This window comes from Sparus aurata, chromosome 21 (genome assembly GCF_900880675.1).
Source record: "Sparus aurata chromosome 21, fSpaAur1.1, whole genome shotgun sequence".
NCBI classification, from domain to species: domain Eukaryota; kingdom Metazoa; phylum Chordata; class Actinopteri; order Spariformes; family Sparidae; genus Sparus; species Sparus aurata.
The window spans coordinates 32247436-32266828 of record NC_044207.1 but is presented as its reverse complement, the minus strand read 5'-3'; the positions used below and the strand labels follow the sequence as shown (position 1 = coordinate 32266828).

The 19393-nt window shown below is 44.9% G+C and overlaps 1 protein-coding gene across 20 annotated transcripts in view; it reads left to right on the top strand.

Annotated features, from left to right (window-relative positions):
• The window catches only part of dlg1b (discs large MAGUK scaffold protein 1b), a 94667-nt gene that overhangs the window by 50531 nt on the left and 24743 nt on the right, over positions 1-19393 (top strand). For 7 of the 20 annotated variants that reach the window (XM_030403604.1, XM_030403603.1, XM_030403605.1 and 4 more), the window contains 3 exons: positions 2055-2204; positions 18114-18209; positions 18857-18910. In XM_030403604.1, the coding sequence (XP_030259464.1) occupies positions 2055-2204; positions 18114-18209; positions 18857-18910 (300 nt within the window). Of the gene's footprint in view, positions 1-2054; positions 2205-6917; positions 7797-18113; positions 18210-18273; positions 18688-18856; positions 18911-19393 lie in introns of those variants that run through there. The other 13 variants (XM_030403615.1, XM_030403618.1, XM_030403617.1 and 10 more) reach the window with 6 other exon arrangements.

Here is a 19393-nt window from a genome sequence, read left to right as displayed (position 1 = left end):
CCACAGACTAAACATAAAAAACGTCCTGACTAAAAACCGTATTGGGAGAAAAGTTGAACACATTTAAAAAAGATCTTTGAACTGTGAGGACGAGCTGGTCCTGATGAGTCTCCTGGAGACAAACATACAAACTGGAGGTGTAAAGTTTGAAACATGCAGCTGTTAATCCAGCAGGGACGCTCTGAACAGGGACCGGCCCAGTTGCATTATGGGAATTGTTGACTAGAGTCGAGTAGTCAAGTCCTTGAATATGAAATACTAAATCTTATTTTAAGGTTTTCTCTTTATGCGTCCAGACGCTGTGATTTAAATTTTTCATTATTATTGACATTTCATGAGTCAGATGTATCAGAAATTAGTTTTTTTTTAAAAAGATGATTAATATTGATAATTCATAGATTGATCAGTAATGATTGTAATCGTGAGGCTTGAAGTCAAAGTAATAATACATGTTAATGCAGCAGAAAACCAAATCCTCAAGAAATGCAAAACTCTAAAAAGTTTTAAATAAGATTAAAATAAAATTCAGTTTAACACATTTAAATACAAACAATGCAGTAAAAAAAAGAATATAAATGTCGGAGGTATCTGTGTTGTCATGCTACAGAGAAACTGTTTTACAAATATAAAACATAAAAAGCTGCTCAGTCGACTGAAAAAGTGAAAAGTGTCGTTATTACGATTTTGGGAAGCTTTTAGTTTTAATCAGCTGCTTCTGTTTCTATTTAGTAGAAAACAGTTTCCATTAAAGTGAAGAAGTAGAAGCTGATGGAGCGTCTGAGTCTCTGCAGCCGTCGCTCTCCTCAGACGTTTCTGTGTTTGGAGTTGATTAATTCACACGGTTCAGACATTTTCACGCTGCAGTGGTCTCGGTAACAGAGAACATGAGACGAGATTAACGCCTGATGAGCAGGACTGATGTGTTCAGACCGCTCAGTGAAGCTCTGCTGCCACCGTGTGGCCGGAGGACGAACAACATGTTAATGTGAACACTCAGAGCAGCGAGCTCGTCTCAACACACGGGACGTAAACGTACCTGATGTCTGTTTGCTGGAAGAGTTTAGTGTCATTTGTGATGAAAACAGTTCGTTTGATCAAATGTGATTTTTTGTATTCTACAAATAACTAAAGAAACAACAAATACGTTAACACACAGATTAAATTCATGCATTTAATCACATTTTGACTGATTTGTTTTTCTTTCTTTAGTTTTAATTTTGTCAGTATCAGTCCTCCATATTTGATCATCTACAATGAATATTATAAATAATATATAATTATCTTTAAATTGAGTAATCAATGTGTACAAGCCTTAATAACTACGTACATTTATCAAATATTAGATAATTGTGTGTCGACATCTTTTATTCATCCTGCGTTTACCAGAAGAATTCGTTTCCTTTTTCCAAACACATAATTTATTTTAGAAAGCAATTAAAAGAACATCTTTTCAGAATTTGTTTTGAGCTTCGCTGCTCTGGAAGTTTTTGTTATCACATTATCAATATGTTCTTCAATCAGTTCAAATCTATTCTAAGACTTTAGCATACATGGATTTCATTGTGTGCTGTGGTTGGTAATTAATTTGATTAATAATAACGAGCTGTTGTTCTGTAGCCACGGTAGAACTCAGGTGTGTCCTCACCTGTTGGACTCGTGTCCGTTGTCCCCGGTTGTTGTTGTGTTCAGGTGTCGTCTGCTGTCGTCTGTCTCAGCGTCCTGTGGTTCATACTCATGAATGTGCTGCTGCAGCCTTCAGACCTCATCGTGTTTTTCATGTTTTGGTGCTGGAGCTCTCGTGACTGGATGATCTGTCAGGTCACACTGATCACAATCATGAAATGCTTCGACAGTTCTTATTTTTTGTCGAGCAAACGTGTTTCAGAACATCCGGTCAGCCTCCAAAACATTAGAGGAAAACATCCCGTCCACCCGTTCCCTGCTCATCCTCACCCGCTCTCTCTGTCAGGATGATCTGTCTCTCTCCTGCTTTGCCTTTTCTGTATTTTGACCTCTCCGAGACTCCGTCTCTCCTCCCCTCCTGTATCCTGTAGGTAGCGTCTCTGGAGTGCATCTTTGACGGTTCTTCACTGTTAGGACAGCACCTCCCGGAGCTCCCCTCCCCCACGCCCTCCACCCTCTATCCCCACGGCGAGGACAGCCCCCTCCCCTCCTGCTCCTCCAACCCCTACCCCCCAATCCAGGTAAATGCCCCCCATCCTGCTGGGCTGTTGTCATGGTAACCCAAACTTTAGTGTTGCCTCGTTACTGTTGAATATAATATTTCTGATTCTTTGATGACATTTTCAGTCGTGTTGTGACTGTTTGTGTCAGATTGTTTACATCTCAACACATTTCATTTCATTAGAGAAAAGTTTTACCACCACATTCATATTCAAATAAATCCAAATGAAAAAAGCCTCCGTCAACTGTTTTACACACCTGATCCCAGGAGTCAGGTCCACCTGAAACACCATCCAGAGACACAAACCCGGTCCTCCTCCTCTCCTCCTCCTGATGATATAAAGTCAGCTGAAGTGTCGCAGCCCACAGAACAGTTCTGGAGCTTCACAGTAAAACAGAGTTGCAGCATTCTGCTGAACAACCGAAGCAGCTGAGACTTGATTTAAAACATCCATCTGACACTTTGGCAGGTTTGTTGTTGAGGGAAGTGGACATGTGACACGATCATTATTAATACATTTATATTGAACAACAAACAGCGCTCTGTGCAGCAGCCGAGGCTTCATGTCTCCTCAGACGGAAGCTGGACTCACATGTGATCCCTCTCGTATGATCTCATGGGGAAGCAGACGTAAACAAAATGGAGATTAGTGTGGTGAAACAACTTGAAGAGAAAAAAAAACAAAAGCTGAATGTGAAATAATGAGGTGAGATTCAAGGTTTCTGTCATCATCAGTATGCAAGCTAACGTTAATGTCTACCTTTACCTGGCAGCACCGTCAGCTGCTTCAGGGCGCCTCTCTGATTGGCTGCTATGGTTCAGCTCGTAAGTTACCTCTGTACTCGTCCCTGGAAACCTGCCGCAAGTTTAGCATTGAGTCAGGAGGAAGGCCAGAATGAGGTATTTGGTTTTGTTGTCCAGCAGTAGCATCTATGAAGTCCTTTGTTGGGGATTTCAAAATATATATTGTGTATCGTGATGTAGCATAAAAATATCATACGATATCATTTTGAGGACATGAATGTGTTGATGATGATGATGATGGTGATGATGATGGTGATGATGATGATGATGATGATGATGATGGTTGTGTGCTCAGTCCAACACTTTGCCTCAGACACCTGAACAATTAATGGACGGATTGTGAGAAATGTGGTTCAGACGTTCTTGTTCCCGTCAGGATGAACTGTGATAACTGTTGATCCTCTGACTTTTCATCAGGTCCGCATGTTTATGTGTCTGTTGCTCTAATGACTGATTTTACAATGTTTACACGCTGATCAAAGATGTTGATTGTGGTACCAGTAGTTTGAGTATGTTGGCGCCGCCATAGCAGAAAACAGTGTTGGCATCATCTCTTCAGTATTCAGCCTGAAGCAGCATCTCACAGAGCTGCTGGAACCACTGTAGCTTAATTCTGTTGGACCCAGAAACTGCAGCTGTGATGTAGAAAACTCAGAGCTGTGCAGTCATGTGGTCCAGTTCTGTGTCGTACTTCACATCAGCTGGACGACGGAGCCGGACCTCCACACCTTCATCTCAGCGGTAAAATCAGCTGCTCTGACGATGAGCGTTGTGCTCACGCTGACAGTTTGTTGGAGAAATCTCTCCATCCTGTTCCTCATTGTTTCCTCCACGTCTGATCTGCGGCGGCGGCGGCGGCCCGTCCCCGGCCTGACGTCAGCAGGCAGCTATCTCCGACACCTCTGCTGCGATAACGCCATGAATGGATCCTCACATCCCACAAAGACACCGAAGGCTGGGAGGACGTACTGTACACTTCTTTTTTTTTATTCCTTTCATTTTTTCATCTCTCTTCCTCCGCCTCTTGCGCGCTCTCCTCAGCAGCGCCATGGCAACACAGGAGATGAATGCCGACAAAGAAAATCCTGACGGCAGGAAAATGGAGGAGGAGGAGGAGGAGGAGGAGGGGTTGAACCTGCAGAGAAGGACAAGGGCAGATTTAGTGAGGCTCTGTGTTCGGGGTGAGGGAGGTGACAGTAAAATGCAGAGTAGCCGACCTCGCGTTCGTCCCAACACAAAGATTTACAGCAGCTCTGATGTGTGTTTATCACCGAGACAAAGGACTCAGAGGCCATGAAATGACTTGTCACTAATGCTTCTTCTTCATCGTCTCATCTCTGCTACACTTCATTCCCAGCTGCAGCAAAGGATGCTGGGAGGACAGGCCAGCTCTATTTATAGCCAGGCAGTCCTGGAATTTCAGGGAAGTCATGGAATGTCAGGGAAATTCAGGAGCTACTGGGGAAACAGCAGACGGTCTTTTCCTTCTACGACCCAGATTAGAAAAACCATGTGATGCTAAAACAAATAAAACATATTGTGATTATTACTTTTTGTACATAAACTCACTGATCAAAAACATTATATTTAAAGGAGCTGCAACTAACGACTGATCTGCTGATTTCTTCCAGGATTAACTGATTAGTCTGTAACACACAGTCTCCCAGAACCCAAAGTGACGTTTCAGTTAGCTTCTTTCAAAAGTCCAAAACTACAAAACTCTTTATTTAGTGAAATGACAAAGAAAGGCTCCAAATCCAATCAAACTAAGAAGCTGGAACCTGGCAGTGTTTAACATTTCTGCTTGAAAAAAAGACTGAAACGATCAGTTAATAACTTGACTAGTTGTTGAATTTTCCTTTTCAGTTTTTTAGATAAACCACAGTTGGGAAAATAAAAAGATATTTGCATAATATAAGACGACTCTGATAAGAAGAGGACCTCTCAGCCCTCTTTTACCTACACTTGTTTTCTGAAGAAGAAAGGAAACATGTAGTATAAGATATCTGGCACACATCATCCAGGTAAACAAGACGCATGACATAAACTCTTTTAAAGCACAATTCCAAAAGATTATGTTCCAAAGTGTTTGTCAGTGTGTCAGTGTCACAACGGACCAGAACAACATGGGAGGAGTAAACCTTCTGAAAGTGTCTAATACAACACAAACCATCTTTTCCGAAACCTAACCGAGTATTTTTGTTGTCTGAACTTCACCAAACAGCAACTTAACATAAAAACACTGAACGAAACTTTCCAGACAGGATCTAAACCCTGGACTGGGTGAGAGTCCTGTTCTTCACCCAGTCAGCCACACGAACGTTTACATGTGGACTTTGTAGCTTTTTCACAAGTTTCAGTGACCAGTGACGGTCCTGAAACCAAGAAGAATTATAATATTCAAGGAAAACGTGTCAATATCGTTCAGACATACTCATACACTCTCCTGTGAGCTAAACTCAACACCTTGAAACCTGACCAGTATAATGTAAAAGTTTAAGAAAATGCTGCCTCCACTTCTGTCCACAAGTCTTTGTGTTGATAAACAGGATCTCTGTTTGATTTGGTGATTAATGTTTGAGAGGTCAGATTATTGGTACCAGCAGCTATATAGAGTCCGCTGTCGTCTGCATAGCAGGTAATCCTCTGGATTATGATGCAGTGTTGAAGTCGTGCAACCAGGACAAAGACTCGTGGTTCCACATGAGACGTACTTTTGATGAGAAGCTCTCGAAGCTTTGAGATATAAAAGCTGTCTGACACAAAGAGGGATGAGAACTGCAGAGAGTTCAGGTGTCAACGGGGGAGAAAGTCCCTGAAACTAAAACACAAAAACGGCTTCTTTAAATAACATAAACTTAATATGTTGAACCAAAACCAATATATGTATGAATGAACCAGATATATAAAAATTGAAACATAACAGTAACATTTCTTGAAGTGAAAACAACATTATGTTTTTGTTCAGTTTTTAAATACAATCTTCAAAAAAGATTAAAAAGATTGAATTTACCAGAATCCAGCCTGGTGGCACACAGCTGCGTCTGTTTGGATATTAGGATCAATTTGATAATCACTTATTAAAAAAACATGTCATTGTTAGTTATTTGTTAGTTGTACGTTTTATGTAAGATGAGCTGTCGGATATCTGTGACACACAGTTTGCTGCAGACAGAATTAATGGACTCAGTGGAGTCTCTAAAATGTATTTTCGGGCATCATTAGGTTACACAAGATTCACTTGCCAAAGGAAAAATATGAAAATGTAAGTTCAAAAAAATATTCAACTTCTAAGCTTTTTCACTGGCACCACCTGGGAGTGAAGACTAACCTGAGAGCTGAAACAGAACCAGCAGAACCAGTAACACTCCTCAGATACGAGTTAACAACCAGAGGAAACTTCAGACTAGCTAACTAACATTAAGCTAGCAAGATTCAAAGTCAATAACACTGCGTACGGTCGATACACAGAAAACATTGTTTGACAACATGTTCAGAGACGAGACGTCACTTCCCCAAACCAACATGAAGATTTCCACAAACAGACGGTCCAGGTCCAGGTCCAGGTCCAGGTCCAGGTCCAGCCTGCAGCAGAGAGCTGGACATGAGCGAGCTGTGCTAACCTCACAGTCGCCACCCGGTGGTGTTCAGAGGAAGATGCATTAAAGGACGACCGTGTTGTTCCTCATTTTAGATACAGGCTGTAAAACAATATTAAAACAGTTTCATTGAAACTATCGTTTATTAGGAATTAATTTACGTCCAGCAGCCGAACAGAATCTAGTTTTCTCAGCACGAGACCAAGGTATGAGTTAATTTAATTAGTTTATCATTTCAGTTGTATTTTTTTAAGTTCCAGCCTGTATAAATAGCTAAACAGCTAATAAGCCACCATCAGTAAGTTGTCACTTGGATCAGCCATCCTGACGGTCGATCCACACATCACAGATCGCCACGCTGTCCGTCACAGCCGTGATAACTCAGCAGTTTGCAGGCGCGAGATTCCCCTGCTGACTGGTTTTTGAAAAAGGGACTGAGAGTCTGAGAAGTGAAGTAGGACAGAGGTCAGCTCGACCAAACCCACAGCGGACTGACGAGGAGGAGGAGGAGGAGGAGGAGGAGGAAGGAGCTGCGTGAGGTTTCCAGACTGCAGAGAGAAGAGATCAGAGGACTAATTTCCTCCCTGCCTGCGCTCTCTTTAAACACACACACACTCTGAGACACACACAGTCGTCTCTCCTCTCGTCAGCCCTGCAGTCTGTTGTTGCTGTCTGCTCCACACAGACGGAGGCTGGCCGACCGGCTGCTCTCTCTCCGCCTGCTAAGCGATGCTCTCTCACCCCGGCAGGTTAATCCGCCCCCGGAGGCTCCTCTCGCTCTTTTTCACATTAAGTCCGGCGTCAGACGACTACCGCTTACCGTCTCCCGCCGCTGCTCGTAACTGACAGCAGGAGGACGACCTCGCCGCGTCTCAGCAGCTGGTCACCTCCGTCAGCTCCTCTGCAGCCTCCCTGTTTGTGTCTGTGAGGAAGAGGAGGAGGAAGAGGAAGGGGGGACACAAGGTGGAGTGAAGCCCCCCTCCCATCGTCTGCTCTCCAGCCAGCACCACCTCCGCCAACCCCGCAGCCTGCAGCAGGAGCGAGAGGAGGCGCAGAGGAGGCGACACACCACCTCCACCTCCACCTTCACCACAGCAGCAGCAGCAGCAACAAGCAGCATGCTCAACTCTGTGTGGTACGCCAAAAAGATGGGCCGCCGCATCATGGGCACCCTGAGGAGAACCAAGCGGCTCCACCGGCGCCTACTGGTAGGTCGACCCCCCCTCTGAGACCCCCACCCATCAAGATATAAATCCTCATATAGGTGAGGAGGCAGGGGGAGGTGCTGCAGCGAGTAGCATGAGTCATTTTCTACAACATCAGCCTGTACACATGCGATCATACACTCCTCTGACTGGTGTGTGTGTGTGTGTGTGTGTGTGTGTGTGTGTGCTATATATTGATCGATCGTCTGCTGTGGATGTGACGCTGCTGGATGAGGCAGATGTGGAAAAGTTGCAACAGGAGCTGCTGCTGCTGCTGCGTCATGTGGTGGATCAGGATTCATGCAGAAACCTTCACATCTGCTTCAGATCTAGAAACGCCCTCATCCACGACCTCGTCTCTGACTGATGTGTTGTTATCTTCATCATCAGATAAACTCAGTGTAAACAGGACGCTGTGTGTGTGTGTGTGTGTGAGGTTGTTGGTTGATGAGGCTGCAGCGGCTGTGAGCAGGTTGTTAGATCTAAACATGAGATCAGTGTGCGTGTCCTTAAATGTTGAGGAATCAGGGACGCTGGTGATTGTTCCAGAGCTTTCAGCAGCTGTGTGTCGTATCTGCAGATATCTGAGAGCGAGCTCGTGCGTCTGTTGATGTCAGGTTCCGTTTTATTAACGTCTGCGTGGATGTGGAGAGATTTACCTGCATAAACAGCAGCATCATGTTCTGGGCAGATGTGAGGAACCCCTGCAGTAGCACATGCCTTCCCCGGCGTTGCCTAGCAACCTCCTGGTTCCTGACACGCAGCACTACCCCACCGCCTCCATGTTTACTGCCTGCAACACACACGCCAACATACATGCACGCACACACACACACACACACTGAGGACACACTTAAGCTGAGGAAGCAAAATATAAGTTATATGTAAGTCAAGTTTTTTTTTTCTTTTAAAGATTTTTACTCACTTTAATACAAATTTTAAAGATGTATTTTTATCTTAAAACGATGATCAGCTGCACATTTCACCATCCAAACAGGTTTTTCTCTGTAAACATTTTCTTTTCTTACTGCTCGTTAATTATCTCACCAACATGCATCCAACAGAAGCAAACTTGACATCTGAAGTTGATACGTTTCTGCAGTTTGAGTTACAGACTCATCTTTAGTTTGTTGGGATTTAACAGCAGCATGGCTGTTCCTTCAGATTCTGGGCTGTCAGTTTTAGTTTGGAGTGTTTTTATTGGTCATACTGGTCTTTAATGAGTTGGTTTGTTGGACGCCTGCATAGGACTCATTTTTATGTCAAGACCACAATGAAAATCTCAGATTTTGTTTAGATCCTCGACGTTTTTGATGTCAGAATGAAAATAACCTAAAGCTGCTGCTGCTGCATTGAGCTGAAGTGAAACCAGGTTCTGCTCCATCAGTAGGAAAACCTTCAACATCACATGTTCACTAACACAGATAACATACCAGTTCTCCCAACAACGTAAACTTGATTCACCTGTTAGACGGAATCTGAGTCCGTCCTCTCGTCGGGTCAGGGTTCTGATCCGACCCGTGGCCCTCCACCTACCTCATCCTGTTTCCTGTCACTCTTTACCTGCACTGCAGAATGACACTATGAAAAGGCCACAATAATAATCTAAATTCTAAATAGATTAATCTAAATACAGTATAGTGTTCAAGAGTGAAGAAGCGGTTCATATTCATTACAGATTTATATCGTAACACATTTGTTGTTCTTTTCACCGGCTGTAATATCAGTTTCTGTGGTTTGTGTTGTATCTTTGTGTGATACCTATCGAGCCTGTTTTTATTGGGTTCAAATTTGAAAGTTAACCAACTTAAATCTTGATCTTCAGCTCACCGCAAGAGTTTGAAGCTCTGTGATTGGATGGTTGTCAGTGAGATGCATCTTGGGAGGCGTAGTTGAATTCTTCAGTATCAGGCTCCTTGTAGCTTCGACGTTTTATCAAAGAATCCAGTGTTTTCTGTTCATCTTTTGTTCTGATGATTCAGCAGCAGAACTGAGTCACCACCACCGTTTATCAGAACCTGAACTGGACTTTTTAATGAACTTAATGGAATGGAATGGACTTGAGTGTTGTCTGGTTGGTGGAACAGGGTGTCTGTGACGTTGTGTTCCCTGGTGGTTGGGATGATATCTGTGTGTCCCAGCAGAGAAGCTGCAGGACTGACGTGACTCTCAGATTCACGGCTGTAATCTGTTTGGTGTCTTGTCAGCCGTGGCTCGTGTCCACAGCGCTGCTCCTCCACCTGCAGCCCATCGCGGGTTAATGACCTATGAAACGACTCGCCATCAGCCAGGGAAGAACAAGCTAAAGATCTACAGACGGCACCGACACATCGGATCAGTTTCACAGACGATCTCTTTTATATGTATTGAAGGATTTCCGTTATCTTTCCATTTAGCATGAGAGGTAGCAGCAAACGAGATCCAGCTGGATGACAGACTAGTTGACTGAAACTCGTCTCTGTGGAACGTTTGTTATATTTTTGATAAGTTTGTTTGTGAGGCACAACATGGCTGAAACTGTATCTCTCAGCTAACATGATCATTTTTTAACCAGATCTCAGTGTTTATCCCTCACACAGTGTTTAACGTGCTGTAATGGCTTTTTCTTCTCCGTCGACTTGCAGCGTGTGTGGATGAATACGCAGGGTGATTCAGTCGGCAGCAAGTTGACCAAACTGTAGATCCTCAGAGAGTTTAGGCGTATCGGCTCTCTCGGGCGACTATTTAGCAAGTTTACTTTCAGCCGCACTCAAAATTAGTGTTAGGAAATGATCCATGTGATGTTTCTTTGGGAGGCTGTAGGCTCAGTGCGATGACTTGTTCTGTGTCCTCGTTTGGCTTCAGGCTCCACGACGGTCAACGTTAGCATGAAACAGAAGCAACATCAGCCAAGAGTTCTCCAGGCTGAGAAGTTACTCGTGGTGTTGATGTTGTGTGATGAAGGTTTATGAATAACACTGTCGGCTATGAGGTGCTGACCTACAGTTTGAGTTCATCATACTGCTGTACAGTAAAGGATAAACTGACCTACAGTTATTGACGCAGTTGTTCATTAATCACTTTCCTTTCTGATTCATCAGGAAATGTTATTTTCTTTTAACTTCAACAAATTATATAAATGCCAGCTCACCTGAGGCCTCCAGGTTCATCTCATGGACGCTCTTGAAATAATAGATGTTGTAACTTTTAAATTCACAGGATCTTGTACAATCCTTCAGCTGTACTCTGAGCTAAATTTCAGCATTTTAGTAATTTCTTCTATGTTTATTCTAAACCTCACCAATCACTTATTTTCTACTGGACTGAGTTGAAATTTGTCCTGATGTTGTAATCAACATAGATTGATTTAAAAAGTTGTTGCTGAATGGTAACAGTCATCAAATCAATAACAGGGCGTTGTTTTTTACCAGAACAAAGATTAGAACATGTTGGTGGTTAACGTAGCTCCGTGTAGAGTTTACATAGCTTCACCGGTTGCGTCTTGAGTCCGCCGCGGCGCAGTACGGTAGACAGCTGGCGTTACAAGGCGGAGGAGTTCCCGCGATAATCACATGATCACTCACGACCGCAGTTATTGGTCTGTGTTATTGAAAACAACAACACAAAGTGTTCCTTACTGAAGGATCAGCAGAAGAGCTTGTGTTTGTCTCTTTTTTGAGATTTGTGTGCTGGCGTCAACACAGTGTTTTATTTTGAAAAGTAACCAGATGTTATATTGTTGTTTCCATGCTTGACTTCCTGTCTACTCGGTGCTAAATTTAGCTGAATTGCTGCGTCGTGCTCCGACATCCGCCAGATATAGAAGTCCTGTGTATCTGATCCAGGGTGCTTCAGACTGCTGGAGCTGGACGCAGCGCAGCGGACCTGCTGGAAGTCAACACACAGACTAAAGTGAAACCATCAGCTCTGCTGGCGTGGCAGAGACGTCACGATGCAGACATGATGCACGATGCAGACACGTATCCAGTGGAAATTGTCCGCTGACGTAGCTCTGTGTGGAGTTGGCGTAGCTCTGTGTGGAGTTGTAGTTGATGTATTTGTACTGTGCTGACTTTAAGGTTTTCTGTCATTGAGCCTGTTTTGGGTTCAGGACATTTGTAATGGTTTGTTTCATTCCAGATGATGACGTCATGTTCTGTATTCCAGGATATAATATTGATGTTAATTCTTGAGCTCAGTATGTAAATATTATACAACAATGTCAAACTTCTACACTCAGTTTGAGCTGACGATCGTTGGCCTTTCCTGACTGGATGACGTACTGCAGCCTGCTCCACCTGCTGTAGGTGTGTGCAGGTCCGTCCGTTTGTGTCACTGCTCATGTTGCTGCCTTGTTGGCCTACACAGTGAAACTGGGACTTTTCCATAAATATCTGAGATTAAATGGTCAAACAACACTCAGATTAGAGGTTTAGATTATGGTGTTGCAGCTCTTTGTGGTCTGCTGATCGTCTCTCCATCAGGACTCAGTTTTGTGATTAGCAGCATTGTTTCAGTGTGACTGTCACACCTGTGTTGTTGCCAACACTGTGATTGAGGCTGATAAGGTGGCAGCTTGTTTATCTGGCTGGACACGATGTCAACACGATGTCAACACGATGTCAACACGATGTCAACACGATGTCAACACGATGTCAACATCAGCCAAATCAAAGGAGAATTCTCATTTATTAAAACTCTTTTTTATTTGTTTGTCCATCGTTGTTTGTTTCCTGCCCGCCGGCTCGTCTCGCTGCTCCTGTCTCTTGACTGGACTTGTTTTTATATATTTGGTGTGTTTAACATCATTACTTCTGACAAACAAACAGACCAAACTTTGAAAAGGTGTGATGAAGTGATTTTTTCCTCCTCCATGAACCAGTTTCCCTCAGATCAGATTTTGTAGCTCCGGCTGCATAAATTTGCACATTAATGAGGAAAAGGAACATTTCTTTTGTTAATCCTCCACAGCTCCTCCTCCAAGTTTTAAGACATTCAGTTTATATTAATGCCGTCCATGTTATGTGAAACAAGCGTAACAGCGCCACCACGACCCAGTTTGTGTGTCTGGTTGTGTTTGTGGCTGGTGGATGTGTGTTGTGTTGACAGTGACGGCAGCTGCAGCCGTGTGCCGGCCTGTTTGTCCTGTAGGTGGAGCTGCAGATGCACAGCAGCAGATCTGAGGCTGTAATCCTAATCTTCCTCTCAGTGTGTGCAGTCAGATTTTAGCTGATGTGTTGATGAGACGGTCTCAGGCTCTCACACGGACCCGCTCGCACTGTGTTGAGTCCAACACACGTTCAGAACAGTCTGTGGTTCTGATTCGCTCTCTAACTGCTGCGTTTGTCGTGAGTCCAGAAACGATAACCTGCTTTATAGTTCATAGATGACAGTTTAAATCATCAGAATCAGTGCAGACGTGCAGTGAAACAGTGTGTACAGATGTGGACCGGAGGTGTTCAGGGACTCCAGGACGGTCCAGGCTCGTTCGCTGGTTTATGGTTCCAGTTCTGTCACAGATCCAGACGAGGTGTCGGCGGCTCGTTGTTTCGGATGCTGGAGAGGGAAAGATCTGGAAACGCTCCTCCCACCAAACCGCGGCTCTCCTCCCTGGATGTTAAATCCACTTTTGAAATTTGTCCAACTGCACAGCGCCTGTTGTCATGTCAACACTAGTACGTGGGTTATTCTGGGACATGTTTTATGTTGTATAAACCATTGTCCCATTCATAATTCACCCAGAGTGAAGTGTGTGTGTGTGTGTGTGTGTGTGTGTGTGTGTGTGTGTGTGTGTGTGTGTGTGTGTGTGTGTGTGTGTGTGTGTGTGTGTGTGTGTGTGTGTGTGTGTGTGTGTGTGTAATTGGCCCAAACTGTTGCTGCTGTGAACTAAAACATTTAAAGTTGAGGGAAATAAAAGACACTTTGGCTGGTGTTCGACTTGGATGAATGATATTAGAAAACAACAGTTACGGGAGATTGTGACCGCGGGAGGAAACAGGAAGAGGACAGTGAAAGTCAGGAGTGTCACAGGGAATTCGTCGTGTGGAGGTCCTGCTCCCCAGAGGATGAACCCTCTTCACCAGGAGGAAACTAACAGCAGCAGTTCGTTTGGTGATTCATGGTCTCATTCTTTCCAACCTGCCCGACTCACATTCTTCCATCTGTGAGGACATTATTTTATTTAACTCTGAGACTGTTTTATTGTGTGAAACGTCACCTCAGCAGCAGCTCGTTGTTTAGTCCTGAGCAGGACTGTCAGCTTTTTATCTTCAGCGGAGGTTTAAAGCGGCTGCAGTGAATATCTGCAGCGCTCTGCCTGCTAACGGGAGTCCTCGTCGCTCCCCCTCCCGCCCTCGCTGCTGACGCTGACATGCACATCGCTGTGTCTGAATCCGGGGGCGACATCGATTATTCATGCAGCGAGTGGAGCCGCCCCCCCTCGTGCTGACATGTGCCACGCTCACTGGAGCCCATTAATTGGCAGGAGAAGGAGAGAAGACGAGAGGCAGAGCGTCACAGAGAAAGAGCAGCTGAAGAGGGAGGGGTGACGTGGGAAAGAGAAGAGGGAGTGTTATTGTGTTGTGGTGGTGGAGGAGGTGGTGGAGCCTGAGAAACCAGACTGAGTTTGGATCTGTTGCCAACCCAACGAGCCTCTTTACATCCGAGGGAAGCATCCATAATTTATCATTTCACCTCCTCCAACCGGGAATCTCCTCCAGGAACATGACCACACATTACCCTCGGCAGGAGCTCACCTCTAAAGCCATGAACGGAGCCGAGAAGAAGCTGAACCGGGTCAACATCAGCCTGCAGGAGTCCATCGCCCACCTGCACCCGCTCCAGAGGCAGCACGCCATCGAGCTGCACCGGCAGCAGCAGCAGCAGCAGCAGCAGCAGCAGCAGCACCGGCAGCAGCAGCAGCAGCAGCAGCCGCCGCCGCCGCCACCGCCGACCCGTCCACAGGTTCAGGCATCTCTGTCAACATTCACCGCCTGCACGGTGCCGGCGTCCTGCAGAGCTCGCAGCCGGTTCCTCAACCTGCGGGACAGCGTGAAGAAAAGCCCGACCAAGAGCACCGCCAAAGTGGTCAGCAGCATCCACGCAGCAAGCAGGCCGGAAATCCCCTGGGTCCCCTTCTCTTTCAGTAAGGTACTTCAAGACCGGTTACAAGTTCTGTTTGCAGACCTTTTGTGTTGTTCTGTCTCAGTCAGAGGTAGGATCGTAACTGTCTTTGTAGAACCAAGTCCAAACCAAAAAGTACTTGTAGCACTGAGCTGGCTGGAAGTGAAGTCCTGCACACAGTCCAACTTATTCTTTAGTGACTTTTCTGTCTGATGGAGGTTCTTCTGATGAAGGTCTGGTGTTGAAAGTAGATCTTCCTCAGCAGGAGTCGGGTCGCAGGGTTTGATGAGCTCACCCCTCCTACGCTCCGGCTCGTGGATGATGTGATGTGTGAATGACTGGTACCAAACAGTTCTGTGACTCGTAGCAGTGATCATCGTTCTGGAGAAGCAACAGTGTTGCTGTTTAATGTCTGATCAGCTTTGTGATCTTATTCTTTAATCCATTTTTACTTGACAGGAAGTCAAAGTTCTGGAAAGTTCTTGTATGGCTGATGCAGTGAACAGCTGATGTGTAGAAATACAAAGAAGCAGAAAAGTCCTGCTTTGATCCCTCTGATGTTCTCAGAACTTCAGCGGGTCGAGTCGGTCTGAGGACGAGATTACTGTAGTCACAGAGATCAGCTGAGTGTTTCGGTCTCTTCAGTTTCTGATCCGCAGCACCTGAAAAACTGTGTGTGTGTGTGTGTGTGTGTGTGTGTGTGTGTGTGTGTGTGTGTGTGTGTGTGTGTGTGTGTGTGTGTGTGTGTGTGTGTGACCAGCTGTCAGAGAGTCAGATTGAGTTACTACAGTGTGTCAGTTTATGGAGAATCAATACTGAGCGTCCATGTGTTGTTGTCAGGACAGATTCTCTTGTTTTATATCTGGTTTGTTTTTCTCTTCATCATTTTTCTCTCCAGTAGTTTGTGTGAATGTTTCTGTACTCAGCGTTGAGTTCAGTCTGCAGAAGCCCCGAGATCACAGACTGATCTGATGAGACGACGTTTACACCTTTTATTAAGCTGAAGTCTCCGCTGGAGCTGCTGAGCTAACAGTGTTAGCATCTGTAGCGGGAGCACGAGCTCGACCGCCTTCATCGTGATATAACCAAAACATATCTGATGATATTTTATGTCCATGTTTTATTGAGGCTTTAGTGGAACCTTCAGATGAATCAGAGTTTGTGTGATCCATGAAGATGATCTGTCGTCTGTCAGACATCAATCAGACAGTCGACATAATGTTAATGTGTCAGAATTAAAAGATAATGTTCCTGCAGCTGTTTAATGACTGAATTACATCAGTTTAGACAAACACAATACATTCATAAAAGAAGTAATGAGGGAAAAATCACACTTTGTTTGAACTGGACACGACCTGCAGACAGGTAGTGGACGCTGCTTCCTAATTCCTATTTTGTTTATTAATTTTTTTATTGTCATTTATATTTTGAACAGTAGAATCACCTGTTCTCCAGGATGTAACCAGACTGTTCATACATGAGTCAGACTGAACTACCTGACATGTACAACCACAGTAAGAGCAGCGAGCGTGCGGCGGCCTTCAGCTCTGTGACCTCTATTATGCAAGAGCAGGACCTCGTGAAGCTGCTGGCAGGAAGTGCCGCTCTGTTTCCAAGAGGCTTAATTGTTGTGCTGCAGCAGCAGAACTTGGAGCCCATGGAAAACCAACAGCCGCTAAAATTAGCCCCCGCACATCGACCGCATTGATCCGCCAGCCCTACATCTGGAGCGCCGTTCGGAAAGCCGCTGACAATGGGGCTTAATTGCTCCCAAAGAATACAAACTGGTGTGACGAACGCAGCAACACGAGGACAGAGTTCATGTTTTAACAGACTCTCCTGAGCAGAACAGAACCAGAACATCAGTCGCTGTTCATGACACGTGTTCGTGTGATCATTTCTCATTTAGTAACTCATCGATGTTAAGCATTAAGTAATCTATTACTCAGCAGGAATAATCCTGATAGTTTCAGGATTAAATTTATTATCATTAGTCTTAAAATAAGTTCATCAGAGTCCAACATGGAGTTTTCAGTCTGAAACCAAAAGATTTCAGTTTAATGTTGATGTTAAACAGAAAAGGTTTATTGTTACAGTATTTTTCTCAATAAATAAGTCGTCAGTTATCACGTGTTGACTGACTGACTGACTGACTGACTGACTGACTGACTGGTGAAACAGCTGTGCAGTGGTTCGGCTCGCTGGCGTTGATGCTCGTCACGACAACGATCCGCTCCGTCCTCACAAAGCTGTTTTTAGCGGACGTCGAGACTCAACGTTATTAAAGACGTTTACAGGAGTTCTAATGAAAAGGTGTTTGTTTACCTGATAAACATCCTGTTAACATTCCTGTAAAGACGGCTGTCACTGATGATGATGAACACCAAAGCCACCAAAATGAATATATCATTAATAATAAGGATTATAATGATGATAATAATAATTACTGTTACTGAGAAGCTGTGAGAGTTTCTACAACAGCTGTCACAGTTTCGACTTGTTTTATTAATTCTGCTCAAACATCAACTGTTTTGATAAAAATTTAGGCTACTTAATCACACAAATAATACTGTGACATTAATTCACATATTCAATGATGAGATATTAGATAAGATACGACAACCTGCCGCTGTAACGAGTTGACCTTTGACCTCAGCGCTGCGTCGCTGTCGGGGTTAAAACCAGCTCCTCTCCATGATTATAATATCTGCTGCTGCTATTCAATAATCACAAAAAGGACATCCACCCCCTGCTGAGACTGTACCGAGGGAGCAGGGATTTACCACACACACGCACACGCACACACACACACACACACACACACACACACACACACACACACACACACACACACACACACACACACACACAGAGTCAGACCCAGGTCACAGTGTGGCTTTAATCTTCTCGGAGCAGCAGATGGGCAGAGTTTGTCACATCAGGATTGTCCAAAAAGCAGAAGTGTCAGGTTATCTGTCAATCACAGAGCGCCGTCCTGTGATTGGCCGACCTCTCTGACCCCCTGCCGCCCTCTCCCGTGTGTCAAACTCCACCCGGCCGGCGCATCAGCACGATGAAATCAAACACACATCGGTCACAGCACCTGTCAGTCAACATGGACACACCCTCCTCCATCCTCCCTCCACTCGTCCTCCTGCTGTTCATCTGTGCTGCTCTGTGTGTGTCTAACCTTTGACCCCTCACCATGCTATTGTTCAGCAGGCCGAGGCCACCCCGCCCTCCTCTCCCATAATCCCCGTGATCCCAGTCTCGCCAATCGCAGCCGAGACCACCATCATCCCTCCGACGTCACAGGTTTCCTTTTTTTTTTGTTTTTCTGTTGTTGTTGTTGTTGTTTTTATTTCCCTCCACTTGTCTTCTTCTCTCCGCTCCATCCATCCGTCCATAGATTGACCTCGTCACTCGTCTGGCTGCTCATGTGTTTGCTTGTCATCGTGTAGAGTTTAGTTCCGTGTCTGCCGTCCAGCTGTGGCTCTGATGAAGTGAGCAGATTAGAGATAGAAACAGTGGGAGAAATGCCACACTTCCCCCACATGACTTTTAAGAGCCCATCTGGCTCCTCCCGGGCAGAAACTGAGCGAGCGAGCGATAGAGCGAGCGAGGCAGGCAGAAAGAGAGTGAGCGAGCGAGCCAGGCACAGAATTTAAAGCTAGAAGAAGAAGAAGAAGAAGAAGAAGTGAGGGAGCAGAATCTCCGTCCTGCAGGACTTGATTTGATCGATTCAGGCTTCATGCTTCAGCATTGCATCTTCTGCAGTGTGAAATGCCACCATGTACGTACGTCCTCACTAATCTCTGCTCAAATCCACCGGCTTCCTGTTTGATCCCCAGCTGGTCTGTAGTGTCAGCAGGAGAGAAATGTCAGTGATGTCTGTGGTTTGCTGCACGGCGGACGCTGCTGTGTTTCTCCTGTGACGTCTGTGCTGTGTCCTCTCTCCTCAGGCCAACCCTCCTCCTGTGGTGGTCAACACCGACAGCCTGGACACGCCTCCATACGTGAGTTCACCTGCTTACCTGTTCGCTGGTCGTTTCTGCTCCTTTTCAGTCACAGATGATATTTCTAAAATCAGACACACTTTGGTATCAATGTTCACCGACAGCCTGTAAATAAGATGATGTTCACCGACAGCGGCGGCTGATATTTATCTGATGGTCCATATATATATTCTGCTCTCTGATGAGCTGCTGTGACATCATCACGCAGTAGAACCACAGCTCGCTGTCAGTCCTGCTGCGTGTTGAGCTCCATTAGCACGTAGCTCTGTTAGCTGCGCTCTCCTCAATAATATAACATGCAAATATTATCTTATTTTAAGGGCACATCAGAAAACTCCTCAGAAGCATTTTATAAATCACACATCACCATTTTTTTTTGACAAATACCTTGATATCAATAAACTATTGATCCTGGGAGTTATGAAGCTTCTCAGGGTTTAAAAGGCAGATTTCTAAAGGAGGTTCTGTCACATTTGTTTTGAA